This window comes from Prunus avium, chromosome 1 (assembly GCF_965620075.1).
Source record: "Prunus avium chromosome 1, drPruAviu1.hap1.1, whole genome shotgun sequence".
Taxonomy (NCBI): Eukaryota; Viridiplantae; Streptophyta; class Magnoliopsida; order Rosales; family Rosaceae; genus Prunus; species Prunus avium.
This window is the reverse complement of record NC_142284.1, coordinates 47,847,944-47,873,575: the sequence shown is the minus strand read 5'-3', so window position 1 is coordinate 47,873,575 and position 25,632 is coordinate 47,847,944. Positions and strand designations below refer to the sequence as shown.

At 38.0% G+C, this 25,632-nt stretch overlaps 5 protein-coding genes across 6 annotated transcripts; 1 reads left to right on the top strand and 4 right to left on the bottom strand.

Moving 5' to 3' along the window:
- Positions 1 to 2,443: 2,443 nt before the first annotated feature.
- LOC110772306 (alpha-1,6-mannosyl-glycoprotein 2-beta-N-acetylglucosaminyltransferase) lies at positions 2,444 to 8,427 on the bottom strand. 2 transcript variants are annotated; one of them, XM_088247495.1, is made up of 17 exons: positions 8,112 to 8,425; positions 7,606 to 7,678; positions 7,306 to 7,517; positions 6,769 to 6,921; positions 6,572 to 6,682; positions 6,362 to 6,463; positions 6,078 to 6,186; positions 5,782 to 5,982; positions 5,176 to 5,344; positions 4,919 to 5,000; positions 4,736 to 4,829; positions 4,469 to 4,565; positions 4,182 to 4,275; positions 3,956 to 4,028; positions 3,537 to 3,710; positions 3,320 to 3,442; positions 2,444 to 2,930 (listed from the first exon to the last, which is right to left on the bottom strand). In XM_088247495.1, the coding sequence occupies exons 3-17, from the start codon at positions 7,368 to 7,370 to the stop codon at positions 2,769 to 2,771; spliced, it is 1,809 nt and encodes a 602-aa protein (XP_088103621.1). In that variant the 5' UTR covers positions 7,371 to 7,517; positions 7,606 to 7,678; positions 8,112 to 8,425; the 3' UTR covers positions 2,444 to 2,768. The 2 variants fall into 2 exon arrangements, with proteins under 2 accessions (XP_088103621.1, XP_021832434.2); XM_021976742.2 differs by lacking the exon at positions 7,606 to 7,678 and having other exon boundaries at positions 6,769 to 6,905; positions 8,112 to 8,427.
- A 315-nt stretch (positions 8,428 to 8,742) lies between these two features.
- Positions 8,743 to 12,585, top strand: COP8 (Proteasome component (PCI) domain protein). The gene is made up of 14 exons (XM_021976745.2): positions 8,743 to 9,026; positions 9,128 to 9,273; positions 9,540 to 9,643; positions 9,739 to 9,799; positions 10,141 to 10,233; positions 10,333 to 10,433; positions 10,741 to 10,849; positions 10,964 to 11,008; positions 11,118 to 11,186; positions 11,276 to 11,367; positions 11,457 to 11,499; positions 11,601 to 11,660; positions 12,012 to 12,071; positions 12,240 to 12,585. The coding sequence occupies exons 1-14, from the start codon at positions 8,897 to 8,899 to the stop codon at positions 12,312 to 12,314; spliced, it is 1,188 nt and encodes a 395-aa protein (XP_021832437.1). The 5' UTR covers positions 8,743 to 8,896; the 3' UTR covers positions 12,315 to 12,585.
- A 709-nt stretch (positions 12,586 to 13,294) lies between these two features.
- On the bottom strand, positions 13,295 to 15,629 carry LOC110772298 (putative membrane protein At1g75140). The gene has a single exon (XM_021976735.2). It carries the CDS (start codon positions 15,374 to 15,376, stop codon positions 13,457 to 13,459), a length of 1,920 nt encoding a protein of 639 aa, XP_021832427.1. The 5' UTR covers positions 15,377 to 15,629; the 3' UTR covers positions 13,295 to 13,456.
- A 137-nt stretch (positions 15,630 to 15,766) lies between these two features.
- LOC110772297 (DNA ligase-like protein) lies at positions 15,767 to 20,457 on the bottom strand. Its single transcript, XM_021976734.2, has 12 exons — positions 20,411 to 20,457; positions 19,526 to 20,193; positions 19,383 to 19,437; positions 19,158 to 19,257; positions 18,894 to 19,047; positions 18,560 to 18,613; positions 18,333 to 18,472; positions 17,576 to 18,179; positions 17,271 to 17,382; positions 17,134 to 17,183; positions 16,754 to 16,897; positions 15,767 to 16,498 (listed from the first exon to the last, which is right to left on the bottom strand). The coding sequence occupies exons 1-12, from the start codon at positions 20,418 to 20,420 to the stop codon at positions 16,145 to 16,147; spliced, it is 2,445 nt and encodes an 814-aa protein (XP_021832426.2). The 5' UTR covers positions 20,421 to 20,457; the 3' UTR covers positions 15,767 to 16,144.
- A 439-nt stretch (positions 20,458 to 20,896) lies between these two features.
- On the bottom strand, positions 20,897 to 23,238 carry LOC110772305 (outer envelope pore 24B-like protein). The gene is made up of 3 exons (XM_021976741.2): positions 22,964 to 23,238; positions 22,518 to 22,877; positions 20,897 to 21,198 (listed from the first exon to the last, which is right to left on the bottom strand). Exons 1-3 carry the CDS (start codon positions 23,159 to 23,161, stop codon positions 21,118 to 21,120), a joined length of 639 nt encoding a protein of 212 aa, XP_021832433.1. The 5' UTR covers positions 23,162 to 23,238; the 3' UTR covers positions 20,897 to 21,117.
- Between the last annotated feature and the right edge of the window lie 2,394 nt (positions 23,239 to 25,632).

The window sequence follows — 25,632 nt, the reverse complement described above, 5'->3', positions numbered from 1 at the left end:
TTTGCCCACACTCCCGATCCACAGTGGCTTTCTTGTGATTCTCTTGAAAACCTTGTCTGATTTCTTGTTGCTTTTTTTTTTATAGGGCATATTCCTCGTCAAAATTACTGCCCTTGTGGGTCTGGGCTTACCTGTGCTTCACAGTCTACAGTACCAAATGGAGGTCAAATGTCACTGAAGCCCTCGTGAGTCATTAGCACGTGCTTGAGTCTGCCACTAAAGAGGTTCAATACCCTGCTTCAAAGCCCATTATAATATAATGGACTTGCTGGTGTTGTGGACGTTAGATGGGGCAGATGCAAAGCGAAGATGGTGGAATAATATAATGTTGCCTGAAAAGGCAAATACCCTTTTGTCTTTCCCAGTAGACCCTAAATCTCGAAATGGACAGCTACGCAAAGGCCACCATCTTTTTCAAAAGTCCGATCATGAGAACAAGCCCCAGTGGCAATTTGGACTTTTTGCTGTATAGTATATACTAATCAGAAATAGACACAGTGGACTGGTTGCAGGCCGTCGACGGTCCGTAGAACTTGGGGCCCACAAACTGGGAGCTTCCAGATGCTGAGATGGACGGCCCAGATGCATTCAGCCAACACAGCCCTAGTATTTGTTTAAAATCGTTGACAGATACTTTTATGCTATTGTTTTAATCTGCGATGGTCATTATACTCAAATAATTAGAACCATGGACATTATTTTTATGAAGAAAAGCAAGAAAAGCAAGAAAAGAAAGTAAAGAAAGTTGCATCTGATCTGCTATTTGTTTGTACTTAGTATGAACACACTACACACAGATTTCCATCTAATCTAAACATAATCTAAAGGAAGTTAGCCCCAAATAATTATTTAATTACGATTATGAACCTCTGTTTTTTATATTTTATATTTTATATCCCACCTAACATTAAAGCTCATCATTTATGCTCTGCCAATTTAGGAAGAAAACAGTGCAGCCACAACCTGGGTTGTGCAAAAGCAAACTTGTTCCCAAACTGAATGAGTCAAAACAAAGTTGGTTTGCTTGCTTTGTTTTGTTTTGTTTTGGGGCCTTTTGGCTCAGCCGAAACATTAATCTCTATATTTTATTTTTGTTTCGTTTGGTTCTTTCTTTTTGTTTCATAGTGTTGAGAGACTTCTGACCCCAAAAACAAGCACAGCTTTCCGCTGTTTTTATAATGAATTTATTATAAAAACATAATATATATATATATATAATCCATCAAAGAAAAAGACAAGTGGGATTGATGAAAGCTTACCAAATAAAGAAAATGTTAATCAATGTCATGATTTAAAAACGAATTAATTTCTGCTAAGATCATAATTCAATACCCAATGGGATCAAACTTGGAATGATTATGTTCAAAGAAAACTTACTACTTATCCTTGTAAATTTGACTTGGAAAGAGAAAAACATTTTCTACAAAAAAGGCCACTGCGTCTACGCATCTATTTAATTATGTCCTATTACGCATATTCAGATAAGTACATTTCTTAAAGTTCAGCCAATCCAATACCAGAGACGTGGAACTTTCACTTTGGGAAGGGAAAGAGTGGTTGGATAGGAGTTTCAAATTTCTTCATGGACTAAATTCAAAGCAAAACCAGGATGTGACAGGAAACAAGAGTCTACAAAGGGTGCTGCAACAAAGACTTGGTTTAAAATTCGAAATTATTATGGGCTCAAAGCAAATAGAAAGCTGAAATTTTAGAACATGTTGTTCAAATTCAAAGCAATCTTTTTTTATTTTATTGACAAGTTTTATTAAGGTGAAGGAAGGAAAGGCTGAGCATCTCTTATTAATAGAGAAGAGACTTTCTCATATGTGCATTCATTCCTGACCAGTGAGATAAAATGATTGTACAAATGCACAGCTGTAAGGTTGTGAGGCTTGGCATTATATCAAAAAGATTAAATGAGATTGCACAGTTACACACAGCAACAGGCAATCATCACTAGTTTGATTATCTTCTTGTTGCTTTTCCTCCCTTTTCTGATTCCAATATGTGCTACAAAAGGTCCACCTTGAATCTTGAGTTTTACATGGCCCCCTTCCCTTCCCTTCCCTTCCCTTCCCTTGCCTTTTTCCCCTTTGTTATACAATGGTCTGTTGCACTGTGTGTGTGTGGGGGTCCACAATACTTTGCTTTGTGAATGCAGGAGTCAATGGCCTACTAATTATTGAAGGTAAAAAGAGGCTATTTGGGGGGGTGAGATAAAAAGAGGGAAGCTGGGTGATTTGAGAATATGTCGACCTTTTGAATTGTTTGACCCTTGCGGGATCAAGATCCCATATCTCTCTTGTTTTCTGGGTTTTTGCTAAATGCATAGAACCAGCAGTATCTATCAGTGAGATGATGATGTTTGGCAGAAAATAGGCCGTCTCGTATTTATGGACGATAGCTTGCATAAGATTTTCACAAGGGGGTACACACAAAAAAGTAGCAAGAAGATTCTAGCTTCTAAACATTTTTTCTTTTTTCATGTTTCTCATCTATACAGTCAATCAATCAAATTTAGGGAAAAAATAAAGGATCCGACTAGATGATCTCTGTACATTAACATTAACATGAAATGATTATGAAAGTTAGGAAAATGCAAAACTGGTAGTTGTGGAAGACAAAAACATCTATGATCGTGTGCAGGCTTGGCTGCAAAAACGTTGATCTCAAGTCTAGGCATGTCTGGAAGTGTGTGCCGACCATCAAGACCTAATCATGCCTGACCTGAAAAACTCTACCACATCCCTTTTGCATACAGCATTTTCTCATGACCGGCATGCATTGAATATCTCACCCCGCATCGCATCAATTGGCATATGCTCAAGCGTGTAGCGCTCCGGACCCTGGTACAAGCCCGTCTTTTCAAGGAGAGCCAACCCTTCATCTCTACCATACCTTGAAGAATAGAGTCTGAGGTACTCAATGTCCTGATAACCCACACAAATGTCTAATCAGCATGAAACAGGAATTATATGAAAGAAACACCACACTAGTTTAAAATTCAAAACTTTTGGAGCAGGAAAAGAATCAGGATTTAGAGTTCCAGATCCATAAACGTTGGGTGAAATTTTACGGAAGACTAATTTAATGGTTAATTATAATGAAAATGAATTTGATGGTTAAAGCATGAATTTTCTTTGGGTAAAAGTTTCAGTAATTCTGATTAATGATTTAGATATATTACCAAACAACATTTTCAAGGAACTATGCATGGATTGCTGTACAAGATTGTTTTATATGCGTTAAAGAAGAAGAAAAGGAAGAATAAAACAAACCGGTTTGGGATAAACTAATTATCACAATAAGCTTCACTTACTTGCAAGCCACTGAGAATGCGCTCAAGTCTGACTGAAGCCACTGGTTCATTTGATGATGAGAACACTTTGCCAGGGTAGAACAAAACTCCGTCTCCAGGGGGAAGACCGCGCCTAAATCTTATCTGCTCAAAGGCACATTTATCAGCAAATTGTAAGGAAGTAGCTTTTTATAATTGTTAATTAATGTCATAAATCATCTAGATGCCAGGAAAGTACCTCTGCACTTGGAACATTTGCCTTCTCGTAGCAATTGGCACCCCAATATAAGAAACCTGTTCCACCTTCTTTCCATACACGCCACATTACAGCCCGGTGCTGAGTACCTCGCATCCCAAGGTGCCAATTGGGATGGGGGTCAGACGGTCCCATGCACACATAAGTCCACCATTCCTACAACATTGACGAGTTCACATTCTTCAGCGGGTAACAAATGAGATGCAAGGATTATAACTAGGCATCAAAACGTAATTCTTAGAAAATGTACAGTGACCATGTTTTCCTAATTGCAATCATTAAGGAAGAACAAATTCAAACCACAAAAACAAAGACCACAATCATAAAATAAAGGGAGCCCAGATTTTAAGAAAGTTCCCCAAAGAAATTAGATGAGTCAAGCAAAATTTATGTCATATCACCTCGCCATTTTCTGGTTGTATTTCAGCAATAATATCCTTGACCAAATCTTCTCGATTACCAAGCACCCATTCACTGCAAATTTCAAACCAAATTGTATTTATTCAGACATTGGCATTGACAAAAATTAGAAAGCAACAGAAGTCAAATACCACAGATTTTAATTTCAACTTTTCATATATAAAAGGTTCCTTAGTGAACACATACAAAACAAATGGAAAACACCACCTTGTACAATAAATTTGAGTATGTGGGCGTAAAAACTTTGGAACTTTTACAAAAGCCTCAAATGCAGTGGGTGCAAGAGGTGCATCGCTTGGTCCTACATGGCAGAAAAGAGCAATATAAGAACATCTTCAAATATAAAAGACTAGCCAAGTAGAAGGGGCCAAAATATAGTAAAATATACACCACATTCACCATAACAAAACAAACAGTCAGAGTCATACTACCACCCATGGAACTTTATACAATAATTAAAAACATTCAATTATAAGGAACGGATGAATTCATACCACAGTAGTAAGTAGTTAAAACACGAGCATCAGGAGCGTAGGCATGGATCTCACTGGCTATGCTGCGAAGGGACTCATATTGCTCCAAATTCAGTGGCTGGCATATATTATTGCATGCATATTAACTTTCTACAAATTAATTGTCCATTTGGAAAAAGTAATAATTCTAAATTGAAAAACTTATGCAGAATTAAGGGAAATGGGGGAATCATCAACATAATCCAAAAAAGCTCACTTTCCTATCAGTTTGCAAAATAGTGTTCATACCTCATCCCACAAGTAAAAATATGCTTTCTTCCAGTGAGACTTTGTCCTCAATATCTCAATTTGTTTCTGCATGTAATCCTTCGCTGCATCACCGCTGTGGCACATCAGCAAATGGGTACAACCTCATCAGTTTTCATCACACATATACCAGATAGAAGTGAACTTGGATGACTAGCTGTATACCCAGAGACAGATCGACTATATGGCAAAGCATAGGCTGCTAATCGTGGGTTTGAAAAATATTCATCTGATTTTGGATGATCAGCTACAACAGAAAGAAATAAAGGGATCCAAAATACATCAGATTCAGTAAAGCAATTAATGCATCTTTCTTAGGAGGCATTTATTAATGGCAACAAAATGAGAAAGTTTAAGCAATCAGAGCTAACAGCATAAGTAATTGATAATAGAAGAGTAACTTATGGCTTGCTCATAAGTACCTGGCCAAGGGCAGGTATATGTCAAGACACGCATACTATCACCCCATCTGCAAAAGTATGGGCTGAGTCTGTATTGAAGAAGCCACTTAAAATGCTGATCCAATGCCTCATACCACTCATCACTCCCATGTTCAACACCAAAACGATCCTCAATTACAGTATCAGATATCTAACATATGGTTAAAGATGCAATTACATGATTAGGATCATACATTGGTAGAACATGGAACATTATATTATTTTCTACAGAGCTTTGGTCTTTGTCATAAGAATAGCACATCTACATCTTCACATGTGGGTATTATCTTGCAGACAGAAATTCTCAAGTTTCCACTTCTAAATTCTACACTTACTAATAAGTTTTTATGCTTCCCAGTTACTTGAATTAATATAGTATATAGTTCAGAACTTCCCTCTTAAGCTCATGTCATGTATAGATATCAAATCTAGTTATACTAAAACAACTAGTGCACATTTGCCTCTATTTCCTTTAAATTCCATATTGACTAGACCTCTGCTTGTATGAGCAAACTACCACTAAATATGTCAGAAGTTAAATAACGAATCTCCAACTTTAGAAAAAAAAATTAAATTAAGACAGGATACGCCAAATACAGCAGGAAGTGATGGAGTTTCAGGAAGAATGAAGTCCCAAACTGTCATATGAATCTTCACACGTACTGAAAGGCTCGAAATAGCATCTTCCTCCATCATATCAACTGACCCATTATATGAAACAAATTCTGAAAATAATGGCGACAAAAGAACTCTTTTTAAAGATGTTGTTGCAGATTTCAGTCTTTCTACCTAAAAAGGAAAAATGGTAAAATGGACAGTTAATAACACCGCCAAAATTAAATAGAATAATACAATTATGTACGAAGTTCAATTCGGAAACCAACCAGTTCATCCACCGGTTTTCCGTCAATGGGCTCCACCATTTCAAGACAGCTTCGAAGATCCCTATAAATCTGATGCTTCTCGGATTTGCCCAAACATTGTGAAGGGATCCTGGTCCAAGTCAGAATCAATAATTGTAGCAAATTCCGTGTTCATATATCAACGTATATGGAAAGGAATTCAATACTACTAAATGGCTAGAGAGCTAAGAGAGTAATAACTTATTGAGTAAAAACAAAAGCACAGCACTCAAACAACTGAAATAAAAAAATGTGAATAGACTCACTCTGCATCTGCCTTTGTAGCAGTAATGATGATCTCCCCCTCATACTGTCCTGGGGGTTGCGCACTAGGAACATCAATGGAAACCCAGACAGCAGTTGTCTCTCTGGAGGCACCAGTGCGGAGACAAAACACATTGTGTCAGTCTCTTGCAATAACTTGTCTTATAGCATTATTTCACGCCAAATATAAAGCTTACTAATGTGGTCAGTACCCTGGTAATAGGCTTATTTGACTAACTGGAAGATCAAGAGGCACAAGAGCATCTGGGACACCCAATATGGGCACCACACGCCGCATCTTTATTGATTGTCCAACAACCAACCTGCATGCAGCCAATATCAAAAAATAAGGAATTGGAAAATTAATTGTAAACCTGAAGCAAGAAAAATATGACTTCAAAAAACTAACCGATCACCAGATGTGGAGCATAAGTCACTACACTGGACCTGCACAACCCCTGCATTTCCAAGACCACCCCAGGAAACTTTTGGACGTACTGCAATTTGAATACTTTCTCTCTCGTTTCTAGCAGCCAGAAGATTAACCTTCAAATAAGCCCACCTTAGAAGCCAGAAGACTAGAATACCTCAAAAAACAGAAGGACATGTGCTTTACCCTTTTCTATTAAGTAAAGAAGTCACCAATATGTCGGTGTTTACAATGTATGATATCTCCTAAATATTTTAACAGAAACTAAATGGAACAAACAAAAGTAAGTCTCAAGTGAATATGCATATAGCCAGGAAAGAAAATATTGATGTGCAAATTGATACAATAAAAAATAAAAATTTTCACTACACATTGTTAGATTTGGTGAAGGATTGTAATCCAAATTACATTAGGTGTGACAATAAGCCACCTGAGCTCTTGAATAAATGTCAAGAAATTCGTACTATTCAGAAGCTAGTTAGCAAGACACCATTTAAATCATGGAACAATACATACCAGCTCCAAATTCCTAGGCATTTCTTGTGGCCCAACATTTGCTGTACTTGGCATGCACCACACATGCACTAAATCAGCAGTTGGAACCTCTGTAGGGTCAACTGATCCCTTGTGTGGATTTAAACCTTGTAAGCCGCCATCAGTCCATCCATATGCCGTCCCTCCTCCAGCAACACCTTCAACTGGTGGTACACTGACGTCCTGAGGATTCCCTGGTAGGTGTATCAACGTTCAAAGAATAAAGCAAATCAGTTCATATGAAATAATTACATAAGCATCTCTACATTCAAAAGTATTTACTCAATTTGAAGGCAAATTCAACTTAAAGGCTCTCTGTAATCTGTATCCAATCAGAAAAACCAAATCGTAAACCCTACAAAACAAAATTGGAAGTTACTAACAGCTTTCAAGTAAATAACCATTGTCGATCGCCTAAGCAAAAAGTAAAAACAGCAACGCAAATGCAAAAGGCCCTACACGATTAGAAGCAAAAACAAAAAAATTAAAAAGAAGAAAGAAGAAAAAAATTTCAATTTCCTGGTGATTACAAGTGAAATAAAGAAAAGTTTTAAACGTCATTTGATGTCGAACTATAACCGTTGATCATAAGATTTCAAGTTTAATTTCTTATATTTTCTACCTCATTCCGCCATTTTTCTCAGGAACCAAACAGTGCATTGAGGAATCAAGAAACAGAGTAATTCGTCAAGATAACGGTAAAAATTGAACAGCAGCGACTTGAAGGAAATATTAAACTAACTCTAGAAAAGCGAAGAGAGAAAGGTAAAACAATCGCCGGCACTAACCTGAGTCATCCATTTCCGGCAATTACAATTTGCAATTCACAGAAGATCGATATGTCTCTTCCTCCGTTCTCCGTTCTCCGTTTTCACTTTTCAGGTAAAGAAGCAAAGGGTCGCCTGAGCCTGAGAGAAACGATCCCGTTGCAGAAAGCCAAATGATACAACTATACCAGAATTTTCCGTTTCTTTTTGTTTCCGTAAGTATTCCAGTTTTTTTTTTCTTTCTTAAATGCACTTCTTGTATCTAAAAAGAAATTAAACAAATAATTGATGGCGGTTTGTGCCTCTTTATTCATTTTTTTTTTCCCCTGTGAGGAGTTGTTGCACAAAAAAATAAAATAGCATCGAAAAGTCGAAACAGATGAAGTTTTATATTTTTCTTTTGTTTTTTAGTCTTTTTTTTTACTAATTAACCATTATGGTTTTTTATCTGAAAATTATTATGGCACTCCTCTAAAATAATCAAAAATAGGAATATTCCACCCAAAAGGGCCAGGCGGGGCCCGATACAATGGATAAATAATCTAGTGACAAAATTACCCTTTGTACTCACTACGTGTCGTTTCTGGATTAGCTGGAAAATAACGCAACACTGCACTTGGATGCAAATAGCCCAACTACTGCTCCTTGTTCTATGATGAGCCCCTGAAACTTACCGTCAAAAGAGGTTACGGAACCAACGCCACCGTAGCCTTGTAGAAGAAGTGGACCGAACGATAATTTTCTCAAAGGGTTTAGGGTTTGCACCATAACCAAACCCCCAGTGACGAAGCCAAGGCCGAAGAACCATGGAGAGTGCCTTCGCGAGCGCCTCTGCGATCTCTGACCAGAGGCAAAAGATCGAGCAGTACAAGCACATTCTCTCCACCGTGATTTCCTCAAGCGACGTCGTTCAGGCCAAGAAGTTCATCGATCACAGTTATATTCCTTCACTCTCACTCCCTCTCTTAACTTTTGCAGACTTCGTTTTTTCCTTTTAGCAGCTTGTTGAGCCTTGTATATCTTACTCTACTCTCCAGTGTTGTCGGAGGATGTTCCTTTGGTGGTTTCGCGGCAACTTTTGCAGAATTTTGCTCAAGAGTTAGGGCGGTGGGAGCCGGAGACCCAGAAGGAGATTGCCCATTATGCCCTTTCTCAGATTCGAGCCGTTTCATTTGAAGAGCAGGTTCGTTTGGAACTTCTATGAGTCCCCATCTATATATTAATATCGAGAATCAGTCCTTTGTATTTATTTTCTTCAAATTCTTTGAGATTGGATTTCACATTACCCGCATTGTTAGGAATGATGTAGATGTCATTCTCCCATGTACAGAATATAGGGATTGCTGGTGGTGACCAATCCATTCATTTAAGGAAATATTTTTTATTTTAATTTTAGAACTTTGGGGTTAGTTTGATTTAGAAAGTACCATATGGTTTCATGTGTTGCAGGTGCTAATCATAAGAGAGAAACTCGCGGAATTGTACGAGTCTGAGCAACAATGGTCAAAAGCAGCTCAGATGCTCAGTGGCATTAATCTAGACTCTGGAATGAGGTCTGATAGTAAGATACTTTTGCTTTTAGTGTGTATTTTTTCTCATAATGGACTCTGGAATTAACAGTCTATATGTTTTCGTGGTATTCCTTCAGAGTGGTTGATGATACATTCAAGTTATCAAAGTGTGTCCAAATTGCTCGCCTATATCTTGAGGTATTGGCTTATTTTTCTTCATTGATACAAATGTTGTGATTTGGAATGGTGGTTGTTGTGATCCTCAATTGATAAGATACCAGACTGGACCATGAGCGTCTGCATATAGAAACTTTTGACAAGTTGATGACTGCAATATTCCCATGTTCTGATTGTTAAGAGTTGTTTTATCTAGATGGTTGCCTTCTCATTGGAGAAATATGCCTCAGTATCCACTATGACTATTTTTTTATGCACATTTTCTGCTATTGATGTTGGAATCAAAAGATTTGTCTATAGGATGCTAATAATATAGGTGATCGTGTAATTGTAATTGAAGGTTTTGTATGTTTGTTTTGCAGGATGATGATGCCGTCAATGCAGAAGCTTTTATTCATAAAGCTTCATTCTTGATTACCTCTATTCAGCATGAAGTTTTGAATTTACAGTATAAGGTTTGACATTGTTGGGTAGTTAGTGAAAACATTTGCATCAAAGTCTACATGCTAAAAGCACTTTTTAATCGCTTTTCCCCCTTGTTTCCCTCTTATCAGGTTTGTTACGCGAGGATTTTAGATTTAAAGAGGAGGTTCTTGGAGGCAGCATTACGTTATTATGAATTTTCTCAGATTGAAAAGAGGCAAATAGGAGATGAGTATGTGAAGTTGAATTGATTAGTCTTGTGCAAAATTTCCTTTTGATTTGTATGTGAGTATCAATAGTTTATCTGGTTGACTTGATAGTTGTGGTTTCTGAAAGAGGCCATTAGGACATGACTATGCCAAGTTAAACTGATCTAGACTTTTGCAAATTGAGCATATTGTGTATGAATAATTTATCTGGTAGACTCATTAATAGTTGTGGTTTGCTTTTCCCCTCCCCTTTATCCTCCCCACTTTTTCATTCTTGTTGGCCGTAACATTTGAATGACGGATCATAGAAGTTCATTCATTTTGTTTCAGAGAGATTGATGAGGAAGCATTGGAGCAAGCTTTGTCTGCTGCAGTTACGTGTACAATTTTGGCCGCGGCAGGACCCCAACGTTCTCGTGTTCTTGCCACTCTGTACAAAGTAAATTTCTTTACCGGGAGATATATATATATATATATATATATATATATATATATATATATGAATGCGGTTCTTCATTTCACATTATTCTGATACCTTGGGGTTTTGGTTCAGGATGAGAGATGCTCAAAATTAAAAATTTATCCAATACTACAAAAGGTGCTTGCTCTCTGGTTCATATATATATTTTATCTTTTACTTTTTTCTTCTTTTTTTCTCCTGACTCTATATTACACTTTAACTGTTGCTTTAACGGATATATATTTAGGTGTATTTGGAGAGAATTTTGAGGAAACCAGAAATTGATGCATTTTCTGAAGAGTTAAAGCCGCATCAGGTTATAAACTTTCTTCTCCTCTATTTCAGATATTGTATCTGCAAACTACTTTTCGTTGGCCATAACAGTTGTCTTATTTATCTGAACAGAAAGCGCTTCTGCCGGACAACTTTACGGTGTTAGATCGTGCAATGATTGAACATAATCTTCTCAGTGCCAGCAAACTTTACACAAATATAAGGTTGGAGAGATGTTGCTGTTGATTTTTCTTTTTGATTTATGTTATTCTAGGGGGACAACTTGGTCTAATTATCCCGAGTTATGTGGCAGTTTTGATGAGTTGGGCACTTTGCTGGGAATTGAACCTCATAAGGTACAGTTTTCTTCTGTCGAGTTGGGCACTTTGCTGCCCTCTCTGTCTCTCCCTATATTACCATTCATGTTTCTCAAATGGATTATATATCTGGCTTGCAGGCTGAGAAGATTGCATCAAAAATGATCTATGAGGACAGAATGAGGGGATCTATTGATCAGGTATGAATTACAAATTGTTGTGTATGCCAACCGAGGACTTTAAATCATCAGTGCTTATGACGTAGAAATCAGGCCTCCTTAGTTGTGAGAACCTCTTCCAGTTTCATTATATGGAAGAATGTTAAGTGTTCATCAATCCACTGTATGACCCAGAGTTTCATTTTGTTTTCATGAATGCTGCTTCCACTATGAGGAACTTAAAACTCCAATATTTGATGCAAGGGAAATTTTTTATTGGGATGAGATTCAGATTAATGTTTGATTTTGTAATCCATTCTAAATATGTGGCTTTTTGTGACAATCTTTTATTCTAGCGCACATCTTAGCATGTATCTGATAAGTTTATAACAGGTGGAAGCTGTCATACATTTTGAGGACGACACTGAAGAGCTGCAACAATGGGATCAGCAGGTAAATTTGTCTGCGTTAATTAGCATCAGATATGGTAGTGTCCAATTTCAAAATTCACAAACTGATGTCAATGTGTCTGCCTTGTCATTTTTGTAAGGTAGTTTTTAAGCACCACATGTATCATATAAATGCTCAAATTTTCTTCTTATTTGCTGGCTATATTTGCAGATTGTTGGCCTGTGTCAAGCGCTCAATGACGTCTTGGACAGCATGGCAAAGAAGGGCTTGCCAATTCCTGTCTGATCTTTCTTGACGTTGATTCAGAAATTGAACAGTGAATTTGTTTTCACCTCTATACATTTTGATAGGTGTCCCTTTCCCATTACATGTTGTAGCGATTCCAATTTCTTGAGAATTACTTGTTATGAGAATTAATTGTTTAGATTAGCTTCAGACGTAAATTTCATATATTGTGAAAAAGACGTAAATATCCCCTGGAAGGTGATTTGTGCATAACTTGTTTGTGGCTGTTAATGGCAAGCACTGTTTTGCAGCCCCCATAGGAGGGAGGTCACATTGCCCCGTCATTTCAAGTAGAGCATATAGTTGTAGCTTTATAGCTTACTTATTTCGCTCTGTTGTGTGGTTGACGCTCTAAATTTAACGGCCATAAATGAAGCTTCGAATGTTCAACGGCTAAGCAACGTCGAACCCATTGCTGCTTTCTACTGACCTCCAAATCTAGTTATCTATCTGGTCCTGAACTCTTCGTCGAGAAAATCAGGGCTTTTATGTGAAAGTATAGGTTTCTCAAACACTTGGTTTTGCCGATATATAGCTATGGTCGCTTTAATAGTTGAACGAGAAGCACCTGACCTGACCCGACCCGTCCTGATAATCAGACATGGAGATCTTTTGATAGATTTCCTAGTGAACATTATGCATAACTTCCCACTCCTATTTAATTTGCAAGGCAACTTGAAATCAATTTTATCATTGCTTTTTAATTTGGTATTTCGCGAGTGCAATTAAAACATAATTTAAATTAAATTGCTGATAAGGACGCTGTTTATTGCTGCAGGTTGCAACTTTTATTCAGTAGGGAAAATGCCAATTTTTCTTATAAACAAACAGTTAAATATATTTAAATAAATAAATAACACACAAAAAACAAAACAAAAACACAAACATAATCAAGCAGTACCAAATTACAGGAAGCAAGGCCATTTATTGGAAGAGCGAAAGCATAACATACAGTGAGAACATTCTTAATTATAAATATATTGAGTGTTCTATAATTTTATTTTGATTGAAAACTTTGTAGTAGTGTTACAAAATACTGCTAGTGCAAGTTCAAATGGCCCTGACTTGCCAAATGAATGGTCTAGGAACTAAGCCTTGAACAAACCTCTGAAGTTAAAGTTGATGAAATTTATTATAAAGGTCTAACTGCTATCATCCATCACTTGGGTGTTTACAAACAAACTCTCTCTCCTTTTTGGAAAACCTGAAGAATCTAACCCGGAACCTCTAAATTTTAGTTCTGAAGCTGTTCTAAAATTAGGATCAACAGACGATGGTCTAGGGTTATGATCCGCAGTACCTGGCCTAAATGAACTGGTTGCTGCCCCTGTATACCGTGGAGGAGAGGCATACCTCCTTGATGGACCTCTGAGACCACTAACTCTAAGATCCATCATGTCACTATTTCTTGATGAGGAGTCCACAAAAGACCTATCTCCAGTGCTGCTTTCCCCCAATGGAGCTCCGGTTGTAGCCGAGGTTGAGCTAAAAGGATCGTCTGGTCCCCATGAAGTGAGTGCTTCCTTCTTCTTAGCAAAAAATTGCCATGCTCCAAACAGGAAAAGCACAAAGAAGAATACAGGACTGGTCCATAGCATTGTGTTAAATTCACCCTTAAATACCGGAAGGTTGGAACGATACATTCCCACGTACCCTCCACCAAGACCAAGAACAACAAGCTTTTCCCGGTCACTGGCTATTAAGGGCATCACATTTCTTTTCTCAGCATCAACATCCACGGTCTGATAATTAAGAAAAGATGACCTAATCTCATCGAGACCGGCGGAGAAAATAATCCGAGGAGCACCTACCCTAACATAATGCTGGGTAGAAACATTATACACGAAAACTTTCTCCCCACTTACAATAAGCAAACACCCCTTTATTGCTTGAAAAGCAAGAGGCTCGTCAATCTCAAACTTTCTCTTAGACCTAACCCTGCATTTGAAGTTCATTATATCCCCTAACAACAACACATGAATCAGATCACCTTCTGATGTAAATCCGTATGCTTTAGACCGCTCTGTGGCATCAAAAACATAGTACCGAGAAAGGGAACGGTTCAACCCTTCACATTCAGACTCCCTGACTTTCATGTTCCTCAGGTCTAAAGACCCTGCACCGGTCTCCGTCAAAAACAAAAGGCGCTGCTTCAAGAAGGCAAGTGGCCTACTGGAGGGCATGGTGGAACCATGAACCGAACCATTTTCTCGAAACACTGTAATTTTCCCACTAACATCACTGGCCAATATATAACTAACCCTACCAACATGGTGCACATCCAAAATAGCAATGGTCAATCCATCTTCCCCAGTATCGAACTTGCTCACAGTTTCCATTACAAGCGAGCTCCACTCTTCTCCACTCACTCCCTCCCACACTCTGTGCATCAAAATTGCACCATTCTTATGCCCTGTCACCACAAAACTCTCGTTCTTGTAAACCGACAAGAAGGAAGCCATGGCCATGATGGGTGAACCCAACAACGTATCAAACTCAACCAAAACGTCCCCGTTTCTGAGAAACACATAAACCCTCCCTCTCTCATCTCCAACCGCAACGTACTTAGTAACCCCCTCGAAATCCCGAAACGGCAGGACATGAATACAAGTCGCCTGCGAATCCAATTTCACAGCCGAAACAAACTGAAACCTGTCCGACCAGAACGGACTGTACTTGGTTACCGAAACTGACCTCGCCCTCTCTCCAATTTTACGCCGATCAGAGCCCTCTTCTGGAACTTGCTTGATCAATTTGTGACCATCGTATCTTTCCTTCTCTTGAAGAGCCAAAGTCAAACCCTCATCGGCAGGTGCTAAGCTTTTCGGAGGGTCCGATAATTTATGTTCTAATCTAGCAACTATTTCGGTCAGGTTTTTCACCACTTCTTCGAGCCTTTGCAATACGAGCTGTTGTTGATTGGGATCGGGTTCGGGTTCATGGTAAGGATCTTGATCGTGGGAGTTAGATTTCACGAAAATCTTAGAAACAGAAGAGGGAGAAGAAAAAATGAAAAGGAAGTAGAGCAAAATGAGCTTGCCTTTGATAGAACTAATCGCCATTGGAGCAGAAGAAGCTATATTACAGCTCGGAAATCATTTTGCTTCGCTATTGTTTGAGTTTCGCCATTGGAGCAGAGCTTGAGCTGCGGATCTGCGACGTGTTTGGATCTGCGATTTGAGGGATTTGGATCAAGTTTTGTGTTAGATTTTGAGGAATCTGCGGTGCGGTCGTGTGCGGGTCAGCTGAGGGACCTGTGAGCTTTTGACTTGGGTCTCTTTTTTGTACGGAGCTGGATTGGATTTCAGACTCTAGATTTTAGATTTTCGATTTTAGGGCAACAATTTCAGTTTTCGGCGTAATTATTATGTAATAGATGGGAAAGATTCGGACCAAAAAAAAAAAAGAGGAAAGATTCGGTGGCAACAGATTTATCCATATACCAGATGTTACCAGCTCACCGACCTGTAACAAGGTGACACGGAAATGGTTCCTAAGCTTTTTGCTTTGGGGCCGGGGACTAGTTTGGCCCTCGCTCCCCGCATGGAATTATGGAAGCACATCATTTTCTTTCCCTTTACCAAAACACCAAAACAATAACAAATTGTCCCTTCGAAACGCAAAGGCCTCCTCACCGGTAATTAGTGTGGTATCGTAATACGGGCAGGTGGTATAACTCATCACCTCTTATGGGACTTTGGTATACAAATGGTAAAATGTCAGCTATGCTTTAATTAATGCATTTTTTAACGGATCAAGGGGCAAGGGTTACAAAAAAGCTACAATTAAAAAGTTTGTCCACGTCACCATCATTCAAGAATGTTTGACAATCAAGTTCTTCTCTTTGTCTGCACTGGTTTCCTGCCCACCTTGAATGAAGCTAAGACGGATTCAATTTGGGTTTGGCCAATCATAGTCTCCTCAGTGCAGCGCTTTGCATGCAAGGAAGACTGCCTTAATATTTTGAGTAACGAAGGTGATGTGCCCGTATTCTTCCCACCAGCTTCAGCTGATGCGTCTGTCTGCGCAACAACTTCAGCAGATGTGTTTGCCTTGGGAACAGCTTCAGCTGATGAGTCTGTCTGCACAACAGCTTCAGGTGACGATTTCTGAGAACTAGTGGTTACTTTGGAATTGCTAAGCCTGGCTGAAGTAGTCCTGGTTGGTGGATTCTCTCTCTGAATCTGCATTTCATCCCATAACCAATAGACATTTTCAGCATTTGGTAAAAATTTATGGTTTTGGTTTCTATCTAATACTGAGTACTTACTAAAGAGTCAAGGCATAACAACAAGAAGTTATTCCTATTTCCATTTGCCATTGATGATTTGACAATCAGAAGAAAATTAAACTGCTAAAGAACCTAGTGCAACTTTCAGAAAAACCATATGGAAAGAATTAAGAACTAGATGCACTTCAATTCCGTATAAAGACCCTACCGTATCTGAAGAATCCTCCAACACTGAACTTGTGCTCCTACTATTGCTGCCACCTCGTCCAAAAATTATAGAGCGAACTGCGCCCAACCCATGCTTGCGGGATGAGGGCAGTGAATGATTAGATCCCCGGCCTAAGAAGGATGACTGCAACATTTACCAATGGCAGAGCTTATGATCAATATCATCGTACAATAACCTTGCTAAAATCAGCCATGATTTATCATCCTTGATGTTCCATCAATTTCTATATAAAGATTGGAATGAAAATGACTGAAATGATTGTATGCATAAGGTGTCCTAGGTTCAAGCTTGTTTGAACGCAAAAGGGAGACTACATGCAGAGAATATATGTGCATTCAACATCCAGAACCACAAGTTACCTTTGATGATATGCCCCTGTCTCCTCCCATGAGCGGCACACTAGAAAAGGCTGCAAAATAGGAAAACAACGAAATCAGCAGAGTACAAAGCAAAATTTTACACACTCATAAATTATATGACAAATGACAGATCTTACAAGGTGTTTTGGCCTTCTTAGTATCAGGCACAACATTCAGCTTCTTTATAAAACCAAAAACTTCCCTACAACTTTCATCCTCTGCTGGTGACAAGAAAGTAGCCTGCTCTTCCTGTTTCAAATCAAAATATTCTTGTAAATTAAAAGAATATTTCCAGAAAAAATAGCATGACATGCAGTTAAAAGAGTATTTCCAGAAAAAATAGTGGATTCATGATTGAAACAGTAAAAAGAATTTCCACCGTCATATGGTATAATGGACCTAAATTTTAAAAGTCGCATCCAATAAACCGCTAAGGACTCACAGCTTTCTCAGACAGGCGCTGTTTAGCTAGTCTCTTCTCTGTTTCATCATCATCAGATGACAAGTACGCATCATCCTTATCAGTAAACATTAGAGGAATCATTTGCTTAATTTGTCTTAAGCTCATTTGCACAGCATTTGTATCTTCCTCTCCATATTCATCTTCCTCTCCATCTGCATCTTCCTCTCCATCTGCATCCTCCTCTCCATCTGCATATTCCTCTCTGTCTGCATCCTTCTCTTCAGGTAATGTTGTTTCTTTTAGCTTAGAACCAAACTTCAGTTTCTGCATAAGTTTTTCTGTTCCAGAAGCATCCTGTTGCTCAAGCCACTTTTGATGGTGTTCATTCCGTCTTTCACTATCCATCGGCCTTTCTTCATATCCAGTTGCTATCATATCATTAAGCTCTGCAGCATCACCATCCTCCTCATCTTCTTCACTATCTTGGAACCGAAACAGGTCATGATCACTGTCATCTTCTTCCTCGGCTTCATCATCTACAAAAGCTTTGACAGGATCGCCAATTGGAGATGAAGGCAAGTCAGACACTCCAGTAGGATGGGGATTAATATTCTCTTTGTCATTGTCGTCCTCGTCAGAAGAACTATAAAGAGAACAGTGTCATTGCCCATTCATCAGAAAAACTCAAAGAAGTGATCCAACTTACTTCATTATAGAGATAATTTGGAATGCAAAACGAAACAAACTACTTGAGTGCTCCCTTTACAAGATATGAAGACATATTAATAACACTTACATATCATAAGAAGGCGCAGAGTCAAGCTTTAAGTTCATTGCAAGTATGGACGGTGCAAAAACCTCTTCCAGAGGGCTGCTGGGAGCATCATTTGGCAGATCATCTTTGGAATCAGTAGTCTGGAAATCCGAAAACAGCTCCTACAACAGTGCAAAAGGTGAAACAGTCATGTTTAAATACACAATCTGTTGGAAGACTGATAACACTGGTTGTAATGTGAAAAGAACCTGAGTATCATCAATAGGTGCTCGAAATGCTTGCTTGGAATCCTTATCAACATCCTGCAGTTCAACAAATACAACCATATAATGAATGGAAAATCTGTCTCAACCTAATGCAGAAAACTCCCATAATAATAAGTATCAAAAGGATTCCATGAAACATTTTGACAGCAATTAACATAATATTAGAAGCATAATTCAGGTATCACATAAGCATAGCTCATTCGTAAAACTGCAACATTCTCTCAAATCCCACTATTTGTGGTTAGAAGAAACACCCTATTAGTGTACTCTTAGATATGCAAAAACAAAATTGATCAAGAAACATGTCTTCAATTACCATCTGTGAAGAAACATTTTCACCACTTGACTGCTCCTCATCATCATTAGACCGATCCATGCTTACCCCATTTGCAATACTACCCATTTCAGTCTGGGATGCAATTGGCTCCTCAATGGCATGCAATTGGCTGCCCATTATTGTACCACTGCATCTGCAACACTCCCAAAAAAAAAATATTCAATAACATATTACTATGACATTTATTATTTGAATAAACAGCAAGCCTAAGATCATTTCTAGATGCATTAGTAAAATACTAACTTTTGCAAAACCTCCAGTTTTCTTTTCCGAATCTTCTCCAGAACTGAAGATATTGGCTTCTGAACAAGTGGTATAGGTTTAAATGCCGCATCTCTGGTTTCTAACAAGTGAGCAGATAGACACAAATAACTACAATAATTTATAAATGAGTACTAATATAATTGGCATTAGTTGAAGATACACATGTATTAATTTATATAAAATAGCTCCAGACAAGGTTTATACCTCGCAAAAGTCTCTGAGATTCAGCATGGAGTTGCTTTAGATGATCTTGTCTTTCCTATAAGATCAGAACAAGACGACATAATCAGAAGAAGATAAACTAATTGCAGTGCAATTTATGGATACAATGTGAAAAAACTGAATACCTTTTCGGTTCTCCTCTTGCCCTTGGCAGCGGTGATTTCACTCTTGGCCCTCTTACTCTTCTTCTTGTCTTTGTCTTCCTCGAAGCCATCAGAACTACGCCGTTTCTTATCCGGTTCATTCATCCTCATATCCCCACTTTCTTCTGGCATCTCTTGGTTTCGATCTTCACCCTCATCGCTGAATTCCTCAACTACAGACCCAAAATCCAAGACCCTCTTAGCTCCTGAGCCATCTTCCCCACCACCCAATCCATCGAAACTCGAATTCATTTCACCTTCACCGCCCAAACCATCAGAGCCAGAATTAGCTTCACCTTCACCGCCCAAACCATCTAAACCAGAATTAGCTTCACCTTCGCCGCCCAAACCATCAAAACCGGAATTCGTTTCAGCTTCGCCACCAAAACCATCGAAACCGGGATTTATTTCACTCTCACCACGCAGACTCTCCGATCCGATCCTTAACCTCGATAGCTCATTCGATTCCTCCAAACTGAGGGCTTCAAATTCGGAGGAATTCACTCGGTCACTTTCAGATTTATCGAGGAGAGGCTCTTCAGAAATGGAAACCCTCCTAATTGCTTTCTTTAAGCGCTTCAGCTTCGTTTCGCGGACTGGAGGGGCAGCCTCCTCGGAAAAGAGCTCAAAATCTTCGTCGCTGTCCATCTCTGCAATGAATTTCTCAGCGTAATAGTTGAAGAAAAAAAATTAGGGTTTATCAGACAATGGAACTTTAGGGCGGATCTACTCTAATTCCTGAAAAATAAACGCAGTGTGATTCTATTGTCCAGTTGTAAGACTAGTGGTAGTAGGAATTTCTCGGATTTAATTTAAGCGCCAAATGGTTCAAAATTCTTTTCGTGAAGGTAGTACCGCCAAAATTACCTGTTTTCATGACGAAACATCTGAACCGTCAGATTCTTTAGGTTTTGGTAAACGGTTGTGATTAAAGGGCGAGATCGTGCCCTATATATAATACCAAAGTATGATAGGTTCGATTTTGGGCTCCACTTAAGCAGATAATGGGCTTTAAGGCCCACTTTAGATTAGCAGTCAACAGGTCTGGCCGGAGCAGTTCATTGCTATAGAAAAATAGCATTTTTTATTTTTTATTTTTATTTTTATTTTTAGATTAACAGGGGTTACAATGATGGGGTTCAATCTAACAATAACTTTGCACTGAGTCGAACGGTAATTAAGGACCTCTCATTATAACCCCTCCTTCTAGCCTCTTCGATCGGAGATAATCCAATTTGTCTTATTTAGGGATTTTGAATCACAATATTAACTTCGTTGGAAAAGTTCTGAAGACCATTCTCAAGCCAATAAAGACGTAAAATTTCAGTATAAAAAGTCGCAAATAACCCGCGGTTCCTCCAAGAGAGAATTATTTCCGATATCGAATGAAGATTTATGGTTACAACATGAGAGATCCACAATTCATATTTTGGATATCAGGTGAATCAGCCCAATGATGAAAACACACTAATCAATGACACAATGATGTTTACAGCCATCAGGAGACAATCGTAAGCTGTTTATCAGACTACGAAATTTTAATGACAAATGAAACAAGATAATTACTATAACAATCACATCTCGAAATCCCAGGTACTCTCAGCAGTTAATTTTGGGATTTTTTCTTCCTCAGCCAAATTGACGGATGCTGAAACCTGGAAAAAATCCAAGTACAACATTATTAGCAAAAGCTTGAGTCCAGTATCGTTCAAAAACAATAAAAAGCAAAAAGTTAAAACCTAAAAATAGTTTCACAACAGAGTCCAGACAGCTACAAGTTAAGCACAAACATACATATTGAATTCTCAATAGTCCCATCATAAGAAAAATCACAAGCCGGTTTGTCCCAGTTAACAGCATTTATTAACATTCCCAAGAATTGGATGGCTGCGTATTTAGACTCAAAACAATTGAACTCCTCCCACTGTAATGACACTATAGACACTATCGATCATTGCAGTCGTCTCCGCCACGCAAAGACTACTACTCCCATTTTGGACAAGTGGCTTTCACCTTTGATGCTGCCATCGCCAACAACTAAATCCAACTCACCACTAGTAAAAGAAAAACCACTAACATAGCCCTCGTCACTACCACAACCTCAACACCTCTAACCCCTGTTGGCAATATACAAGATTAAAAGAATTCGTAATAGGTGGCAACATAGAGAATAAAGTTGGATCCCTTGCCTCTACAACAGACTTGAGTTGAGACCTGTTGATCCTAATTCCTCGTAAATTCCCGGGATAAACTGTTACAAGAAATCTATATGCCTATACTATGTACTTGGGCTGACCGACATACCAAAGGATATAAAATCCCCAATACTTCACCTTCATGTTCCAAACTGCAGCCCTTCCAACAGCGCCCTTTCCAGAGTGTCACAAATCACTCCCAATTACACAATCATCAACTCCTCTAGCACCCTCATCTGGAAAGGACAAGGTCGCCTAGTGTCCCCAAATTAAGGTTAGCTCAATTCCTTGACAGATTTAGAGTTCCCTCAAAACTAGCCTGTCACCTCAGTAGGTGAGCGTATAATCAAGTTGAATGCATACTAGAAATGAACCTCAACGATTCGAAAACATGCATGCTACGCGCCATCAACTAACTGTTCGAAGTGATAAAAGCATATCCTATTCCGCATTACCTCCCTGTCTCATGGGATCTCAAGTGAAAACTCAGGGAAGCCTTCAATGGAAACAATTTTACCACATGACAAAATACATACATAGATAGATATATACGTGCAGAGATTGAAGCACAATTGAGCTATTACACACTAAATTACCGAAAGAAAGCTCAGACCAGAATCAGAAAGCAAGCAACACGCAACAGACAGCTCTCATTAAATTGATAATCCAAAATTCAAAGCGCATGCTTGGTTGATAATTCAAATTTCTAATGCAAGTAGATAAAGCAAAGAAAAAACCAAACAAAGAACCAAGAAATCGCAACAACAAAAGTCAATTACCCTGAAAGAGCCATTAATTTTTGAATTCCTCGACCATTCCAACCCCAACAGCTTGCTCGACGTCTGGTACGAAGCCCTGAACACATCATCACCATAAACCCTCCGAGAAACCGCAAAATCCCACGAGTTCTTAGCCAAATCGTAGGAGGGCTCAAACGTGGTCACGCCGCCGTGCAGATAAGAGTACTTGAACTTGCCATTCCTCGAGCCAAGCACGTGATTAGCCGAGACCTTGTTGGCCGAATCGAGCACCAGGGTTCCGTCCAAAATAGTTCTATTGTCACCTCTGCTGTGAATGTAATTCAAATTCAACGGCTTACCAGCAACCCTAACTGAGTTCAAGAACTGAAACCTAAAGTCCTGCACACCCAAAGACACCACAGTCACAGTTAAAATCACTCAGGGCACCCAATTCCTACACTACCCAGTTGTCAAAATCTGTTTACCTTTTTGGGAACGTTGTAATCGACGATGAAGGAGCCGGGTTTTTCTACGGCTAGAACCAAGCCGTTTAAGCTGGGTCCGGCGGCGAAGGTGGCGTCGGTAAGTGAAACTCGGAACTTGACATCGCTGGCGAAAACGGAGATGTTTGCTGCCGCGCCGCTCTTGTCTGTCTCGTACTTGCCCTTCAGAGATGCCTTCATCGTTGACAAGGTGGGAAGGTGAGGACTAATGCTGTTGAGGGTTTCAAATGGTTTTTTTTTGTGAACGCAAATGTTTGTTTTATTTGGTGTTTTTCCCGATTAACTTTGGGCATGTCACTTTTGGTTGGTGGCGCCTCTTCGTGTCCTTTTCGGGTTTTTCACCTATAAACTTTCATTTCTATTTATCTATAATTTTCGATAATAAACAAGACGATAAAAATAAGTCAAATTTAATGACGATACTTCCCTCCTTATCCATAAGGAGAAACTCCTCCTTACTTTCTATTGTGGTAAAAAAAAAATCTCCATCAAACCAAGACTCAAATTACAGCCTAATTTTATTGCTAAAGGATTGCAATAAATATAGTGATGAAAATTTGAGTCTTGCTTTTGTAGGAGATTTATTTTGCATTGACTTGGGGTGTGAGAGGTTCAATGAATGTGTGGGCGAGCTTTTATGCTCCTAATTGAAAACAAAATAATTATAATTCCTCTTTAGGATTTCACTCATAAAAAAAAACTTTTGATCTGCTCTCGTATGAAGTCACCACTTTGGCCAGCACTTTACCCCTTACGGGCCGACCCGGTGTGATTGGGGATTAGTCTGGGTTATGGTTAAGGCTTAAAGGTGCCACCCATAGTTGGGGCCCATTCAGGACCACCTCGTGGTTCAGACCACACAAAAACAAACAAAAAAACTTTCGATGAAAAACAATATGAAACCAAAAACAAAAAAGAAATGGTCAACAACACTGTATCTACTCTATCAAAGATACAATACACATGTAATTTATGGTGACATTCACATTTCTACGATGACTAACTAATTTTCGTATATATGTTATGTAAACATTTAAAAGAAAATATTACAGCTATAATGAACGACGAATAACAATGATGACGAATGATGAACGACAACTAAGAAATAAATGAATGAATTGTGTATATATGAAGATTTATGATTTGCAATTAAATCTCATAAATAATTGTAAATTTAGTTTAAAACAATAAAATGAAAGAGGATTAAGGCATGCACCTTATTAGGGTTAATTACTTGTACCCTCCATTTGGATGAGAGAAAACAACTCAGAATTTAGCTAAAAGTCGGAAATTTACGAGGAGATATTGACAATTCCCTTGTTTGGCAAGTTAAGCGCGGAATTTATTAAATAGCGCATGGAAAAAATCGTGGAAATTGGAGCATCAAATTCCCAAGTTAAATTTCCATCATAATAGGCGTCATTTCACAATTTCTATAGTGTCATTTACAAAATTATGTTATTTACAAAATTCGACATACATAAATCCAAACACCGAAATATTCAATTGCCATAAATTGAAATGATGGAAATTGAAATTCCCTCATTTTAGAATTCCTCATCCAAACGGAGGGTGTTTAGTTGAGCAACCATTTCGAATGCTCTCATAATAATTTTATTTTTCTTTTATGAAAATATATTCCAACTAAGTGATAAATGTATCTCGATATACTAATTGCTAGTTCGTGATAATGTTTAATTAATATTTGATATATCATCAAATCAACTAGTATTTGTAGGCTTTATGCTCAAATGATTGAATAAAATAAAATGAATAAAGTTAATTACGAGAAGAATTATACAATTAAAATGGTTTCAAAGAGATCTTTAAAAAGATACCAATTTTGAATATATATTAAAACAAACAAAATTCCTATTGACAAATAAAATTTAAACATAAACAATGTTTTATTGAAAAATAAATTTCAACATAAATAATTTTTTGTGGGTGTAGGAAGTTGTGGGAGAGTTGTTTTCTACATATGTATTTATGGGTAAATATGTTTGAAAAGGGAACTAGCCATTTGTGTTTTGGAAAGTGAAATAAATTAGCAATGGCTAGCATATATAATTAGCTATTCTTTTTTTGAAAACAAATCAGTAATGGCTAGTATATATATTAACTAGATATTTGTTTGTGTTTAAGAGTGAAATAAATCAGAAACGGCTAGTTGCTTTGAAAAAAAAAAGTAACAGCTAGTTTACACAAATTAAATGTAATAGAAAAAGTAAAAAGTAATATTGTACATGTATCAATAAGAGAGAGGCTGTATAGTGATTATGGTGTACCAGCTTATTGAAATGAATTTCATTTCAAAGTTCTTTTTATTGACCTCTAAAATGAACTATTGATCCTTGAAATGAAATATTAATCTTTAAAATGAACTGAATTTTACAACTGCAAGTTAAAAAATTCAATTTATTAAAATAAAATTGAAATGACTCTCACCATTGTAGATGCTATGATGTTTTGTTTCAAATTTTATCATATTCGTTTGTTACAGTCCCGTTCTCTTGGACCCCTATGGTCTAAGGACTTGTGGTCACCCACCCTTAGATTAGATCTAAGGGTTCAAAAAAATATATTTTAAAATAAAATTTTTTTTGCTGCATAATATATTAATTTAACTTAACCAAAAACTAAAAGTTAAA